At 53.0% G+C, this 13,836-nt stretch overlaps 1 protein-coding gene across 1 annotated transcript in view; it reads right to left on the bottom strand.

The window, feature by feature from the left end:
• Positions 1–3,888: 3,888 nt before the first annotated feature.
• LOC140404588 (zonadhesin-like) overlaps positions 3,889–13,836 on the bottom strand; it is a 41,384-nt gene continuing 31,436 nt past the window's right edge. Inside the window, exons 6-8 of the mRNA XM_072493191.1 lie at positions 11,096–11,282; positions 8,006–8,052; positions 3,889–6,832 (exon numbers count right to left, since the gene is read on the bottom strand). Coding sequence (XP_072349292.1) covers positions 6,786–6,832; positions 8,006–8,052; positions 11,096–11,282 — 281 coding nt within the window. The 3' untranslated portion in view covers positions 3,889–6,785. The remainder of the gene's footprint in view (positions 6,833–8,005; positions 8,053–11,095; positions 11,283–13,836) is intronic.

Here is a 13,836-nt window from a genome sequence, read left to right as displayed (position 1 = left end):
TGGCACCTTATGGCCTGGGCTCTCGCTTCGAGTGTCGGGATCTGTTCTGAGCCTCTGAACGGCCGTCGGGACACACACACGCACAGACACACACACACACACTAAAAAAAAGAGGCACTTGGAAACATCCAGGCCTCCGAAGGGTTAACGCCCGCCCTCCCAGAGGTGGAGGTCAAGGCTGGGCGAGGGCGCCTCTCACTCTCACCGCACACAGTCCTATCTCGCAACTGCAGATGCATCACAAACAGCAACAACAGCCCGCATTTACGTAGCTTCCCCCGACGCTGCCAGGCTGCCCCGGGCTGCTTCGCACGCGTGTCAACGAACGCGGAGTTGACCCCGAGGCACAGGGAGGAGATGTTAGGCGACAGGTGGACCAAAAGGATTGGCCAAGGTAGTCGGTTTTAAGTAACGTCTCGAAGCGAGAGAGAGAGAGGTGGAGAGGTTTAAGGGGGAGAACTCCAGAGCTCAGACCGGTGAAGGGCAGCCTCGCCCAGCGTGAGCGACCTTCCTTCGCCTCAGGGGGCCGCAAGGCTGAAATCGGGGCTCGTTCGCTCACCGTGACCCCTGTGAACAAAATTAAATACATTTACATAGGTTCTTTACCCAGAGAGTAGTGGGGGCGTGGAATGCACTGCCTGTGGAAGTAGTTGAGTCGGAAACATTAGGGACCTTCAAGCGGCTATTGGATAGGTACATGGATTACGGTAGAATGATGGGGTGTAGATTAATTTGTTCTTAATCTAGAACAAAGGTTCGGCACAACATCGTGGGCCGAAGGGCCTGTTCTGTGCTGTATATTTCTATGTTCTATGTTAACACACGCCGAATATTTCATCGCGAGTTATAGAAAATGCTGAATCGTTTATATATTGATAGAACCGTCATCAACTTCAAACGGTCAAAACAGAATAAATGTTGACCCTCTGGACGAAGAGGGAGCTCACTGCTCTCACAGTCAGTGTTGTGAGCGATCGGCACCCGCCCTCGCTTCACTCTCCCTCGCTTCACTCTCCCTCGCTTCACTCTCCCTCGCTTCACTCACCCTCGCTTCACTCTCCCTCGCTTCACTCTCCCTCGCTTCACGGGAGAATCACACCGGTCAGAAAAAAATTTACACGACGGGAATTGGCCTAATTTGTGTCTGACCAAGGCTTCAGGCGATAGCGCCCCCCCCCGCTCCTTTCCCGCCCGGGGGCCGAATGGCCTCCTTCCGGAGTTCCACCCGGGGGCAGGCTTCGGCCCAGCTGCCAGAGGCGGTTCACTGAGAATTAAGTTAGTACTCACCGCCCCGTCCCTCTGACTGGCTCCCAACTGTCACCCAAAGCTGGCGTGGCCTCCCGCGTGAAGCAATTTAGCCCCGACCACAACCCCCCTCCCTCCCTCCCCCCCCCCGCCCCCATGATCGACGGCCCGCCCCCCCCCCCCCCCCATTGGCTGAGTTGGCCAAAGAACCTCCCCAGCCCTTCAGCTTTAACACTCGACGGCCTAGTCAACAGGCCCAGCTCGTCCCCAAAGCAAGGAGTTTGACGCATGAGAGGCGACTCGATCGAAACCTTTAAGATCCTGAGGGGGTGTCGATAGGGGGGGGGGGGGGGGGGGGGGGGGGGGGGGGCGGGGGGAACGTGGAGAGGATGTTTCCTCTTGTGGGAGAATCGAGAACCGGGGGGGGGGGGGGGTCACCGTTTAAAAATAAGGGGGTGGCCCCTTTAAGACGGAGATGAGCAGAAATGTTTTCTCTCCGAGGGGGGCGGAGTCTCCGGAACTTTCTTCCTCAAAAGGCGGCGGAAGCAGAATCTCGGGATATTTTTAAGGCCGTGCTGACTAGATTCTCGATTAACGAGGGGGTGAAAGGTTATCGGCGGGTCGGCAGGAATGGAGGTGACAATCGGGTCAGCCGCGTTTGTGCTGACCGGGGGGGGGGGGGCGGGGGGGGGAGAAGCAGGCTCGAGGGGCCGAGGGGCCTCCTCCGGGTGGGTCTAGGTCGTCGGCCGACCGGCTGCTTCGAACTCACAAATTAGGAGCGAGGGTAGGCCATTCGGCCCCTCGAGCCTGCGGCCGCCATTCGATGAGATCGTGGCCGGTCTGGGTTGTGGCCTCAACCCCACTTTGTTGTCTGCTCCCCCCCACCCACATAACCCTTGTCAATCCTCTCGGGGGGGGGGCACTAGTTCTGGTCCCGCCCACGAGGGGGAAAACGTGCTCCCAGCATCCACCCTGTCAGACCGCCCCCCCCCCCCCGGATATTACGTACATCAATACGATCGTCTCTCATTCTTCTAAACTCCGACGGGTAAAGGCTGGAGTGGAGCAGAAACACCGGCCCTCAGCAGATGGGCCGAACGGCCTGTTTCCGAGCTCCAAACCCAATGTGCAACACATCTACTGCAGTGAGGGCAGAGGGACACGCCCTCTCTCTCCGAGGCTGGGCCTTGACGATAAGTGTGTGTGTAGGGGCGGGGGGGGGGGGGGGGGGGGGGGGGGGGGGGATTGATTAGCTGCAGGCCGCTTGGCTGATAAGGGCCCACGCTCGATCTGCAGGCCTCTGGGTTCCATTGCCTCCCCCTGATCTTAGCCGAGCTGACAGTGACGTACTGGGTGGGGGGGGGTTACGGAGATTGGGGAGCGAGCAAGGAGACGAGGGAGTTATTTCAGGCGACCACGGTGCTGTGGGGGGGCCTGGAGTCACATTTAAGCCAGACCAGGGTAAGGACAGCAGATTTCCTTTCCTGAAAGGGACATTAGCAGCACGGTAGCACAGCGGTTAGCACCGTCGCTTCACAGTGCCAGGGGCCCAGGTTCGATTCCCGGCTTGGGTCACTGTCCGTGCGGAGTCTGCACGTCCTCCCCGTGTCTGCGTGGGTTTCCTCCGGGTGCTCCGGTTTCCTCCCACAAGTCCCCGCAAGACGTGCTTGTTGGGTGAATTGGACATTCTGAATTCTCCCTCCGTGTACCCGAACAGGCGCCGGAATGTGGCGACGAGGGGATTTTCACAGTAACTTCATTGCAGTGTTAATGTGAGCCGACCTGTGACACTAATAAAGATTATTATTATTAGCGAACCAGATGGGTTTCTACGACAACGGTTTTACGGTCAGACTTTCAATTCCAGATTTTTGTTGAATTCAAATTTCAGCGTCTGCCCCAGTGGGATTCGAACCGGGGTCCCCAGAGGATTGCCCTGGGTCTCTGGATTACTAGGCCTGTGAGAATAGCACTGAGCCACCGCCTCCCCGTTGCTGCCACTTGGGGCAGGCCCGGCTGTGTTGCGAAATGTGCTTGGGCTCGAGGGAAACAGAGAAAGAGAGGGAGTGAGACAGAGAAAGAGAGAGAGAGAGAGAGACAGAGAAAGAGAGAGGGAGAGACAGACCCTGGGTCGTATCTTTTGAAGTAGAAAAATAAACGGTCGGGCGGCTTTCGAAAGAGCCGGGGTTTCCCGTTTGACCCTGGGCGCCTCACCTCAGTGAGGACAGCAAGGCCTCGGACAAGCTGAGGAGAGCGCCAGGGACTGAGGGTCTTCAGAGCCAGGGAGGAGCTGGGCCACCCTTCTCCAGGCGGGGAACGTTAAGGAGGGAGGTGAGATTTAATCGAGGCGTTCAAAATCACGAGGGGGGGAGTTCTCAGTAGAGTAAATAGAGTAAGGAACCAGGGGATGAACAGGAGGGGATTGGGGAAAAAACACAGCGAGTTGTGATCAGGATAAGGCTCTGCCTGAATGGGCCAGCTTTTTCGGAGATGGGCTGAAGGGCCTCCTCGAGGAGACTGTAAGGTTCAGCGATGGGTGTTATAACCAGCCAGGGTTGATGGTCGATGGTCTAGATAGTTCAAGATGTTGAGGTTACACACACACGCACGCATACACACAAAGGATTGACACTCAGGACGATCAAAAGATAATTGTTTAATTGATCTTGTTTCATCGATGTTACAATTCCAAGGGGTCAATGTGCCTCGAGCAGGATGTTGAGGGACACGGGAATGTGGCGGTGATGAAGGCCCCTCAGTAGTAGACCCTCAAACCCCCACCCTTTGGGTGAATACATTTCTCCTCATCTCGGTACCAAAATGGCCGACTCAGTCACAAAATGGCCGACTCAGTTCCAAAATGGCCGACTCAGTTCCAAAATGGCCGACTCAGTTCCCCCAATGGCCTGTGCTGTTCCTGCCCCCGCTCGGTCTACCTCCGGGCTAATTGGTGGAGGATCTCTGGTTCTCTTGCTTTGCATTCAAGGAGGCAGCTCGTCTCTGGCCCCGCCCACCCGCCTACGCACCTTCTGGATCTTTCCGTCGGTCTCTCGGGCTTTTCCATCTGTGTGTGCCCCTGCCCTTTTGTGTAACGCTGGTTAATGCCTTTCTGTCTCGGTGTCTGTATCATTCTCACTCCCTCTCCTAGCTTCTCTCTCACTATCTCTCCATTTTGGGTTGGTTCCAAGGGTCATGATTCGCTCTCTGCTGACTTTCCGTCCGGTGCCTTTTCTCTCTTGGTCCATCTCTCTCTCCCTCTCTCCTGTTCTCTGTCTCTCTCCCCCTCGGTATCACAATCATTCTCTCCCCCTCGGTATCATACTCATTCTCTCTTTCCCCCTCGGTATCTCACTCATTCTCTCTCTCCCTCGGCATCTCACTCATTCTCTCCCTCTCCCCCTCGGTATCATACTCATGCTCTCTTTCCCCCTCGGTATCACACTCATTCTCTGTCTCTCGCTCAGTATGTCACTCATTCTCTCTCTTCCTCGGTATCTCACTCATTCTCTCTCTCTCGCTCGGTATCTCACTCATTCTCTCTCTCTCGCTCGGGTATATCACTCATTCTCTCTCTTTCCCTTGGTATCTCACTCATTCCCTCCCTCTCCCTCGGTATCTCACTCATTCTCTCTCTCTCCCTCAGTATCTCACTCATTCTCTCTCTCTCTCCCTCTATATATCATTCACTCTTTCTCTCTTTCCGTGTCCCTCCCTCTCTCCTGTTCACTTCCCCTCCCCCCCCTCGGTATCTCACTCACTCTCTCTTTTTCCGTCTCTGCCTCCCTCCTTTTTGCCCTCTCTCTCTTCCTTTCGGTATTTCACTCACTCTATCTTTACGTGCCCCTCCATCTCTCCTGTTCTCCCTCTCTCTTTCTCCCTCTCGGTATCTCACTCGCTCTCTCTCTTTTTCCATGTCTCTCCCAATCTCTCCTCTTGTCTCCCTTTCTCCCTTGGCGTCTCTCTCTCTCTCTCTCCTGAGTCTCGCTCCCTCTGTTTCTCTCCCCAGTTGTCAGAATTTTCTCTCTCTCCTTCTCTGGACTACAGAGGATGTTTGGCACTCATTTGGCCTAGTCAGTCGGAGCTCCATTCAAGCCTCCTACCAGCTTTCCTCATCCAAATCTACCATCGTAACTCTCTATTTCCTTCTCCCTTGTATCTAGCTTCTCCTTAAATGTATCTCCATGATGTGCCTCAGGGAGACTCTAACTAGGAGCAGGAGTAGGCCATTCAGCCCATCAAGCCTGCTCCGCTATTCAATACGATCCTGGGCTGATTTTGGGCCTTGAGTGCATTTTCCCATTCACTCCCCGTACCCCTTAATTCTCCAAGAGACCAAAAATCTTAAATGGAGCATGCACAGCACTCTGGGGTTGGAGAATTCCAAAGATTTACAAAACCCTTTGGGTGAATAAATTTCTCCTCATCTCGGTCCCAAAATGGCCGACTTGGTCCCAAAATGGCCGACTCAGTCCCAAAATGGCCGACTCAGTCCCAAAATGGCCGACTCAGTCCCAAAATGGCCGACTCCTTATTCTGAGGCTGTGGCCCCTGTGTTTTAGATTCCCCGACCAGCGGGGACAATCTCTCAGCGTCCACCCTGAATCTTGTCCGTCTCGATGGGATCGCCTCTCATTCTTCTAAACTCCAGGGTATAAACCCAATTTACTCAGCCCCTCATCACAGGACAACCCCCTCGTCCCGGGGGCCAATCTGGTGAACCTTCGCTCTCCCCCCTCCAAAGCGAGTCAATCCTTTCTTAAACGCGGAGATCAAAGCTGCACCAATCCAGTTCCTTTGGCAGCGAGTTCCACCTCCTCACCGCTCTCTGGGTGAGAGACGTTTCTTCCGAATCCTCGACTGGGTTTATTGGTGCCTGGTCGAAGTCAGTACAGTTGGGGGGCCGGTGAAGTGGGAGGGCGAGTCACTGGGGGAACGAAGGCTTGTGTGTGGGATGGGGAGCAGAGTGAGGGATGCGGTGAAGGAACAGTCCGAAGATCCAAGATAGTTTGAGACGGCGAGCGGCACTGGTAGGTGGGCGGATGCTGGGAAATGTCGGTTTGGAGATTGTTGGGACTCAGTGTGAAAGCGACTCCAGCCCCCTGGTTTTAGTAACAGTCTTGACTCCTTGTACCGCGATGGGCCTGAGGGAGACGCGAGCGATTCTGATATTAAACGGCAGGGGGAGGGGAAATGTCTTTGGTCCGAAGTGAAGGTGGAGCGGGGTGGAGTGAGTGGGGGGGAGGGGGTGTTTGGTGGGGGCGAGATGTTTCGTGTGTAGGCAAGGAGCAGGAGGTGACGGGGAGGATCCAGGCCGGATGATAGTTCAGGACATCAGGGACTGAGAATCGAGCCCGTGACGGAGCCCCTGGGGGTCAAAGGGCGCGGCAGGTGACCCGGCGACCTCCCGGACGACTTTGGTCAAGGGCGAGGCTGCGCCCCTCGGAGTGACGGGGGTGGGGGGGGGGGGGTGGGAGGCGCAGCGGGTGGGGAGATGGACAGGCCGGATGGATGCGTTGCCTCCGGTTACGGGGCACATCGGCCTAGAACGGGGTCGAGCAAACTACCAGGCCGGTGCTGGGAGCGGTTCCTGAAAAACAAACACAGGGGGATTCAGTTAAAAGAGCGCAGTGAGCGGATCCTCACGGACCCGTCACCTCATTGGAAATCAAGATCGCCCCCAAATCCGTCAACGTTTTAGTAAATTCGCACTCGGAGGAAAGGGTGCAATGATTTGCAGTCCAACTGTCAGTCTGACAGGGCGGTCAAGTAAATGCCCCAGGACTGGGGGAGGGGCGTACAGCCTTCCATCACCCAGGAAGCACTTTACAACAACTGAGATGTACAGAGCACCTTTGAGGCAACCAAACCCCCCCCCACCCCCCCCTCCCCTCCGCCCCACCCCGCTTTCTCCCTCGATCTCTACACAGATTGGAGGCAAGGACCAGATGTTGACATCAAACCGCACTCAGGAACCCTGGTCGATTGTCTCCCATCTCGGTCAAATCACAGCACAGCCTCCGGGTTGAAGGTGGGGCCTTTACTGACTGGTCCAGCTCAGTGGCATTTTACCTCTTGCCACTGAGGCAAGCGGGGTGGGGTGGGGAGGGCAATTAAAATGGAGTCAGCGTCGAACGATTCGCCGTGGGGGGTGGGCTAATCGGACTTGTGGGTAACCTGCGTCGCAAAATAACATTTCCCCTTGGAGGCCCCGCACTCACTGCGGTCAGGGTGAGCGACCCCACTTATGGAGCACTGCATTGCGCGCCCTTGTCCGGGGAAGGATGTTCTTGCCTTGAGAGTGCAGGGGATTGACTTCCGGAGACGGGAGAGGCTTCCCCAACGAGGGGCGATTGGGAGGACTGGTCTCGCGCTCTCTCATTTGTCTGAAACTCTGGAGGTGATCCGCAAGGGGGTGGCTGGGTGGGTCACAGTCTCAGGATTAAGGGGTCGGCCATTTTGGACGAGGACGAGGAACGATTCCTTCACCCGGAGGGTCGTGAACCTTTGGGACTCCCCAGCCCAGACTGTGGATGTTGGGCCAGTGAGTAAATTTGTGACTGAGTTGATAAGATTTTTTGGACCTTAAGGGATGAGGCGGGAAGGTGGAGTGGAGGCAGAGGAACGTCCATGATCTTATTGAATTATTAGGTGGGGGGAACAGACCCCAGCGCCGAATGGCCTACTCCTGCTCCCATTCCCGTTCTTAAGCGGCGGAGCGTGACCGGGAATGCCCTCGGACCGTCGCTGGTGCGTAACTTACCCTTTCTGGCCTCCATTGCGTGATCCCCGGATATCACCTTCCCTCTCCTGAAATTCACAAGTAATAATAATGATTATTATTATCACGGGGCAGGGGGGGTGAGGACACATCGCGGGCAAAGCAATGCCCCTCCTGCTCCCCACAGCAGTCACCCCCACCCCCATCGCCACCCTCACCTCACGTTCCTGTGTCGTGGGGTCAAGACCCCACTCCGGACGTTGAAGCCCACGGACTAGGCCGAGATCCCCGGTGCCGACATGACCGGGCTTGGATGTAAAGATGCAACTGAGGTGTTTACGATGAGTAAAAGGTTCGATAGGGCAGAGAGAGAGAGGAAGTGTTTCCTCTGGAAGGGGGGGTGGGGTGGGGGTCCAAAACAAGGAGGCGTAACCTTAAGATCAGTTCAGGGGCAAGCACTTGTTCACACTCTTCCTTCCCCCCCCCCCCCCCCCCCCCAAGGTTGTGGGATCAATTGGAAATTTTCAGTCTCAGACTGCTAGATCTTCGTTGGGTGATGGGGTGTTGAGGATCTTGAAACCTACGGTGGCGCGGTGGTTAGCACTGCTGCCTCACGCCACCGAGGATGGTGACCGAGGATAGAGCCAATGGATGTTATCTATCTTGACTTCCAAAAGGCCTTTGATAAGGTGCCTCACGGGAGACTGCTGAGTAAAATAAGGGCCCATGGTATTCGAGGCAAGGTACTAACATGGATTGACGATTGGCTGTCAGGCAGAAGGCAGAGAGTTGGGATAAAAGGTTCTTTTTCGGAATGGCAACCGGTGACGAGTGGTGTCCCGCAGGGTTCAGTGTTGGGGCCACAGCTGTTCTCTTTATATATTAACGATCTAGATGACGGGACTGGGGGCATTCTGGCTAAGTTTGCCGATGATACAAAGATAGGTGGAGGGGCAGGTAGTATGGAGGAGGTGGGGAGGCTGCAGAAAGATTTAGACAGTTTAGGAGAGTGGTCCAAGAAATGGCTGATGAAATTCAACGTGGGCAAGTGCGAGGTCTTGCACTTTGGAAAAAAGAATAGAGGCATGGACTATTTTCTAAACGGTGACAAAATTCATAATGCTGAAGTGCAAAGGGACTTGGGAGTCCTAGTCCAGGATTCTCTAAAGGTAAACTTGCAGGTTGAGTCCGTAATTAAGAAAGCAAATGCAATGTTGTCATTCATCTCAAGAGGCTTGGAATATAAAAGCAGGGATGTACTTCTGAAGCTTTATAAAGCATTAGTTAGGCCCCATTTAGAATACTGTGAGCAATTTTGGGCCCCACACCTCAGGAAGGACATACTGGCACTGGAGCGGGTCCAGCGGAGATTCACACGGATGATCCCAGGAATGGTAGGCCTAACATACGATGAACGTCTGAGGATCCTGGGATTATATTCATTGGAGTTTAGGAGGTTGAGGGGAGATCTAATAGAAACTTACATGATAATGAATGGCTTAGATAGGGTGGATGTAGGGAAGTTGTTTCCATTAGCAGGGGAGACTAGGACCCGGGGGCACAGCCTTAGAATAAAAGGGAGTCGCTTTAGAACAGAGATGAGGAGAAATTTCTTCAGCCAGAGAGTGGTGGGTCTGTGGAATTCATTGCCACAGAGGGCGGTGGAGGCCGGGACGTTGAGTGTCTTTAAGACAGAAGTTGATAAATTCTTGATTTCTCGAGGAATTAAGGGCTATGGAGAGAGAGCAGGTAAATGGAGTTGAAATCAGCCATGATTGAATGGTGGAGTGGACTCGATGGGCCGAATGGCCTTACTTCCGCTCCTATGTCTTATGGTCTTATGGAGGAGCCGGGTTCGATCCCGGTCCCGGGTCCCTGTCCGTGTGGAGTTTGTACATTCCCCTCCCCTCCCCCTCCCCTGTTTGCGTGGGTCTTGTAATGATACGTATACAGTCAGGTTAGTGAAGGGTTAATTAGTACATCTCTGCGTAATTCAAACACTGGTGGGCGCTACCACTTCTCTGTATTTAAGTCAGAACCTGAGGGAACTCTGGGCCTAGTATAAGGAGAAATGAAATGAAAATCGCTTATTGTCACAAGTAGGCTTCAAAGGAAGTTACTGTGAAAAGCCCCTAGTCGCCACATTCCGGCGCCTGGTCGGGGAGGCCGGTACAGGAATTGAACCGTGCTGCTGGCCTGCCTTGGTCTGCTTTCACAGCCAGCGATTTAGCCCTGTGCTAAACAGTATGGTGATAGCATAAGAAGCTTACAGTAGATAGAGTTAACACGAGGTTAGATCATAGTGTAGTGCGTGACTATTTAGATTATTGAGTACTGTAAGACATATTCAATATTACTTCATTATCATCTGTAGCTCAGTAGAGTGCGCAAACTTCATTTAATTAATGGTGTTACAAAAAATTAGTTTTGTTTCAATCTTTTGATTGATTAATCCTTTGTCAATACCACATCGGATCATTCTGGAACAAAGGACAAAGAATATAACATCTTACCACAAATGGTAATATAGCAGGTCTGACCCCCACAACCCAAAAAGATGTGCAAGGTAGGCGGACTGGCCACGCTAAATTGCCCCTTAATTGGAAACAGAAAAAGAATTGGATGCTCTAAAAATAAATCTGATGGGACAGGCTCTAGGGGCTGAATGGCCAGCTGTTGGAGGCACTGGCTTTTGGAGGAGGCACGAAGCCACGGCCTGCTCTCTCTCGGGGCGGAAGCCGAAAGCAAAGTACGCAGGACTATCCGGAAAGAGTGAGAGCGCTAGGCCACCAATCTCCTCTCTCTCTCTCGAGCAACGACATCAAAAAGGCCGATCGCCACATTGCGGGATCTTGCCGTGTAGAAGGAAAGAAACACATGCCGCGTCCCATTCCTACCCCCCCCCCCCCCACATCCCCACCCCTGGTGAAGTGTCGTACGGTCGCGGGACGCCCTCCCCGTGTCTCTGATTCGATGGGCCCTTCTGCACTGTAAATTCTATGATTCTATGAATTCTATGATTGCCAAACGGCAACTCAACCGCGATTCGGTCGGACGGGCAGATTGGACAGGTGTGAGGGGCCAAAATGCCCCCCCCCCCCCCCCCACCACCGTTAAGAGGCCGTGCCTTACCTGTATTTACAGCAGCAGATTCCAGTAACCGTGGCGATGATGAGGAGCGCCGCGACAATGACCAAGACAATGATGAGGATTAACCAGGCCTGAGAGTCTGGGGGAGCTGGAACAGAACACAAGGCGTAAGAAACAGGCACCTCGGGGGAAGTGGCGGGGGGTGGGGGGTGGAACCAGCAGGCAGGTTCTACCACTCATACTACAGTATAAGGTACATCCTGTTTTGTTACGCTCTTGTCGTAACATAAGCTGCTTCCTTGATGTGCATTCTGACAGAGGAAGATTCAGACTTGCTTCAACACGTTTATTAAACTATTAACAATTCTCCTACTTGGATTTGACGCGACTGTTAACCCTGCTGTAGCTACTCAGACTGACGAACCAGTCTGCTACAATCCACGTGGTGGGTGTGATGTTCAATCAACCCTGTGTCTGTACTCACTGAGTGTCTCCACTGGAAAGAGATTGAGCATGTGTGCTGTGTCCTTTTATATGGGTTGGTGTAATGCCCCCCTGTGGTAGTGTCACCTCTGTGTGTATCATGACTGCCCATTGGTCGTGCCCTATCTTACTGACCTATTGGTTGACTGTCTGTGTGTCATGTCTCTGGTGCTCCCTCTAGTGTCTAGCTAGGTGTAGTGTATGTACATTAACCCTTTGTGCACTTACAGTGATGTATATCACCACACATCCCACCTAGGTACCGCGATACCCCTAATATAGCCTACCACAATGTGTGAGGAAGGGTTTTTAACGCAGAGGGTGGTGAGTGTCTGGAACGCGTTGCCAGGGGAGGTTGTGGAAGCAGATACATTAACTGCCTTCAAAAGGCATCTTGACAAATACACGGATAGGACGGGTATAGAGGAATACGGCACAAGGAAGTGCTGAGGGTTTTGGCCAAGGTTGGTATCATGACCGGTACAGACTTGGAGGGCCGAAGGGCCTGTTCCTGTGCTGCATTGTTCTTTGTACTGGACAGCCTATCTTAGGGGTCAAAGAACAAAAGAACAAAGAAATGTACAGCACAGGAACAGGCCCTTCGGCCCTCCAAGCCCGTGCCGACCATGCTGCCCGACTAAACTACAATCTTCTACACTTCCTGGGTCCATATCCCTCTATTCCCATCCTATTCATGTATTTGTCAAGATGCCCCTTAAATGTCACTATCGTCCCTGCTTCCACCACCTCCTCCGGCAGCGAGTTCCAGGCACCCACTACCCTCTGTGTAAAAAACTTGCCTCGTACATCTCCTCTAAACCTTGCCCCTCGCACCTTAAACCTATGCCCCCTAGTAATTGACCCCTCTACCCTGGGGAAAAGCCTCTGACTATCCACTCTGTCTATGCCCCTCATAATTTTGTAGACCTCTATCAGGTCACCCGTCCCTGGCACTCGAACCCTAAAATCGGGCAGGTTGGTGTCAGGGGCCTGCATTCGAGTTATAGGGTTAGTGTTCGGGTTAAGATTAGGATTCGAGTTATAGGGTTAGTGTTAGGGTTAAGATTAGGATTCGAGTTATAGGGTTAGTGTTAGGGTTAAGATTAGGATTCGAGTTATAGGGTTAGTGTTCGGGTTAAGATTAGGATTCGAGTTATAGGGTTAGTGTTCGGGTTAAGATTAGGATTCGAGTTATAGGGTTAGTGTTCGGGTTAAGATTAGGATTCGAGTTATAGGGTTAGTGTTAGGGTTAAGATTAGGATTCGAGTTATAGGGTTAGTGTTAGGGTTAAGATTAGGATTCGAGTTATAGGGTTAGTGTTAGGGTTAAGATTAGGATTCGAGTTATAGGGTTAGTGTTAGGGTTAAGATTAGGATTCGAGTTATAGGGTTAGTGTTAGGGTTAAGATTAGGATTCGAGTTATAGGGTTAGTGTTAGGGTTAAGATTAGGATTCGAGTTATAGGGTTAGTGTTAGGGTTAAGATTAGGATTCGAGTTATAGGGTTAGTGTTAGGGTTAAGATTAGGATTCGAGTTATAGGGTTAGTGTTAGGGTTAAGATTAGGATTCGAGTTATAGGGTTAGTGTTCGGGTTAAGATTAGGATTCGAGTTATAGGGTTAGTGTTAGGGTTAAGATTAGGATTTGAGTTATAGGGTTAGTGTTAGGGTTAAGATTAGGATTCGAGTTATAGGGTTAGTGTTAGGGTTAAGATTAGGATTCGAGTTATAGGGTTAGTGTTAGGGTTAAGATTAGGATTCGAGTTATAGGGTTAGTGTTAGGGTTAAGATTAAGATTAGGGTTATGGGGTGAGGGTATAGAGTTACGGGTTTTAGGGTTAGGGTCCACAGTAACTGAGGTGTCATCACATTTCTGAAGCTGTTTGTGGTGCTGACAATTATGGGGAGGCCGCGAGTTCGCAATGTCATTGACACATGCCAGGGAGCGACTGATAGAAGGAGTGGGCGGGACGACAGGCGTGCCTGGAGCGAGAGATACCCCGGGGAGTCAGCGTGACGGAGATTATGAGCGTATCCTTGCGAGCAGGGGGCCCCTCCAAAGAGAACGGAAAGGTGAACTCGAAAAGAACGATCCGGGGGAAAGGTTGGTCGACCCGGCCCTTGAGTGTCCGTTTGGCGTGGGGAGAGGGTGGGCTCGCCCGCAGACCGGCCACGGCTGGGTCAGGACCCCGACACGGAGACCCCCTTCGATCACTCGAGGAAGAGAGCGGTGGGGTGGGGGTGGGGGGGGGGGGGGGGGGATTGTGGGAAACTTTCGACAAATGCAAAATGCAGGATGGCGA

The sequence above is a fragment of the Scyliorhinus torazame genome, chromosome 31 (assembly GCF_047496885.1).
Source record: "Scyliorhinus torazame isolate Kashiwa2021f chromosome 31, sScyTor2.1, whole genome shotgun sequence".
Lineage (NCBI taxonomy): Eukaryota > Metazoa > Chordata > Chondrichthyes > Carcharhiniformes > Scyliorhinidae > Scyliorhinus > Scyliorhinus torazame.
This window is presented reverse-complemented; position numbering and strand designations above follow the sequence as displayed.